The following is a 2,940-nucleotide window of genomic DNA, read 5'->3' as shown; positions in this document are numbered from 1 at the left end:
ATGGTTGTATTTAACGGCATCATCCTTTTGCCAGAAAACTAGAATAGCTGTCCTTTCTGATCAACAAGCCTTTACTAAACAAATGTCTCTACATCTTGTTGCACTGTCAAGAACTACATGTATACTTTGCTTCCCTTAAAATACTGGCCAGCTAGACAAGACTGAAACCTGGCACGGTTCTCCCTCAGCAGCGCAAGAGACGTTTTTCTCTTTTGAATCAGCTCTCAGCACCAGTGGGAGACAAGGAGAGGAGTCTGGTTTATAATGATCTCACGGCGGGAGCTAATATAGACAGGTCATAGTTGTTTTTGAAGCAGAGTGTGCAAATTAATACCCCTGTGAGATTGGAAGTAGAACGTGTGTGGGGGTGGTTCTTGGAAAGGAGCTGAAGGACAGAGATAGAAAGCTGCCTAGGAAAGCAGGGAGCATAGCTCTGTCTTCAGCCACTTCACATGGATCTGGAAGATGTGCTCATTGTTTTTACCCAAGCTGGCCAGGTTCTGACTCCACCTAAAGCTGGAAAACACTGTTCTCCTTTCAGTAAGTCAGGAGAGGAACAGTTCCACCTCTACTCAGCTTTTCAAAGGAAGAAATGCTACTAAATTAGTGGTTAAAGGCTAATAACTTTTAATCTTCAGTCACATAAGTATAGCCAGCCCCATTTTACAGATAAACTACAGATTGCAATTTGTTCTTAGTTTCAGGGAGCATTTGACCATCTGTGAAATTTTGAAAGACAACTGTTTAAAAACAAGCTATTAAGTTAATACTAATTCCTCATGTTACAGAACAGCTTGACAAATCAAGGTTAAATTTGACTGTAACTGTCAAAAGCAAGAGCAGTACCATTTTCCACTGTGGTAAAATGACTGAGAAAAGATCACAGCAACACTCTACTTAAGCGGGTTAAAACAAAAATACAGGCAACCAATGCAATGCTAGCCTTCCCCATGGACTCCTATGCGTTTTAAAATCTGTGAATTTCCTGATCACAACATTCCCTGAGTGTAACTAATGTGCAGATTATTTCTGCTGATAGAGTAATACACAGATTGTTTCATCAGCAGCTGTGATGGTCAGCTTCTGACCAGTGCAATCTTTGACACTGTAAATATTTCTGTTGCAGCTTTGTGCAATTTAGTCAAAAATACCAACTGAAATGTTGTTAAGTACTTTATTGGTAGAGTAACATGCAGAGACCATCAACCACTACACCATTCAGAGCCTAGCCATGCATCTAAAATTAAGATCCAATCCTTTGTTCATTTCAAAATGGAATCTTCAGATGCTGGAAGGGAAGAAAAACAAACACAGTTAGGACTACTCGTAACTTCCATGCACTACTAAAATATGCAAAACATTAGTGGAATCAAAGATTAGCTTTAAGTATGCCATTTCTTTCTAGCTGGTTTTTGTAATTTCTGCTTCTGCTAACTCAACTGAAGCGTATTTCATTGCTGTAGGGTAAAAGCAAGTTCTTTTGCCTTGCTCACTGGTTAAGTAACAACTTTCTGAAATGGCAATTCAGATAAGCCCTGAAAGTCATCAGCACAGATGCTCCCATTTATCCATCTTGGAAGAACAATGCTCAACTGTTGCACTGCACTGATTCAAGTTCTAAGAACTGCTTTTCTTACTGAGAACTGTACCACGCCACTGCTGGGAAAGCTAATAGCCAACATATGTAATACATAAATAAACATCCTAAAGAAATAATCACAGAACTCCACTTCTAAATGAACTACCAATTCTGCAGGACAGCCTCTGTCCCCCCAAATGCAAAATTCTTCAGCTAAATAAAGACATACCCCAAAGATTTATGTACAGAGTTCAATGAAAGCTACATATTCAAGACGCAAAATAGCTTTATCTCCAATAAAGAAAACCATTCAACGACTTGAATACTGGATTGTATGCTTGTGTAGTTCACTCAAGTTTGTTTTTTCACAGGGTTTTGTTCAACATTAATCTTTTTTCAAGACAATACAAATGTATTTCCCAGAGAAACCCTGTGAAGCTACACCAAAACTAGTGAGGGTTATTCACCAGTTCTGTTCAAGTTTTCCTTACTGTAAGCCCATTTAACTTACAGCTATTCTGTACATATTAAAAAGGCAAGGGGGACTAAAGAAATAATCCTAAGGATAAAGCATGCTGCTACAGCAGTGCTGTATGGTGAGAATGAGAAAAGCAGCAGTCCTGACATGAGAGACACCACAAGTGAAGCTGACCTCTACAGCTACGCTAGTGATGGCACTGCCAAGTGAGCTGTGGACAGAAGCTGTGGACAGAAGTAGTGGTCCAGGACCTCTGGCTTTGGTCATCAGGTTGCCTCGGGGTGAACTATACCATAATGAGGGCAAGCAATCCGACCCAAGAGCCCACCTTCTGCCAGTTCCTTTGCGATCCGTTCGAGCTCCTCACGCTTCTTCTTCTCCTCCGCCTCTATCCTTCTCTCCTCCTCAGCAATAGGCTTTAGGTAGTCTGTCATTAACACACACGGTTAAAAACACCGCCGCTGAGGCTCGGGGCAGCTGTGCGGGTCGAGCTCGCCCACAAACGGAAAGAAAACCCGAGCCAAGAGGGAAGGGGCGGCGGGGCCGCTCATGGGAGGCCTTCCCCCGGGGCGGGAGGGAAATGGCGGCCGCCTCAAGGTGCCCTTGGGGAGGGCGGGGAGGAGCGGGCCGCGGAGCCAAGGGCCGCCGCACTCACCGTATCGTTTCTTGCCGTAGATCATCCCCACAAGCAGCGCCGAGTACCGGGTGAACTGCGGAAAGCAAGAGAAAAGGGCGCGCCCTGCGCTCAGCCGCCGTTGCCGCCATGCCCGGCCCGACCCGCAGAAGTGCGGAGCGGAGCGGGATGGCGGCAGGGGCCCTGCGGCCTCACCTTGATAAGGGGCGAGACCTGCACCGGTGGGATCATCCTGGCGGCGGAACTGGC

General features: G+C 44.9%; 1 protein-coding gene across 1 annotated transcript; it reads right to left on the bottom strand.

The window, feature by feature from the left end:
* Nucleotides 1-1,160: 1,160 nt before the first annotated feature.
* On the bottom strand, nt 1,161-2,934 carry ATP5ME (ATP synthase membrane subunit e). Its single transcript, XM_010725953.1, has 4 exons — nt 2,887-2,934; nt 2,713-2,767; nt 2,386-2,484; nt 1,161-1,288 (listed from the first exon to the last, which is right to left on the bottom strand). The coding sequence occupies exons 1-4, from the start codon at nt 2,920-2,922 to the stop codon at nt 1,263-1,265; spliced, it is 216 nt and encodes a 71-aa protein (XP_010724255.1). The 5' UTR covers nt 2,923-2,934; the 3' UTR covers nt 1,161-1,262.
* Between the last annotated feature and the right edge of the window lie 6 nt (nt 2,935-2,940).

The sequence above is a fragment of the Meleagris gallopavo genome, chromosome Z, assembly GCF_000146605.3.
Source record: "Meleagris gallopavo isolate NT-WF06-2002-E0010 breed Aviagen turkey brand Nicholas breeding stock chromosome Z, Turkey_5.1, whole genome shotgun sequence".
NCBI classification, from domain to species: Eukaryota; Metazoa; Chordata; class Aves; order Galliformes; family Phasianidae; genus Meleagris; species Meleagris gallopavo.
This window is presented reverse-complemented; position numbering and strand designations above follow the sequence as displayed.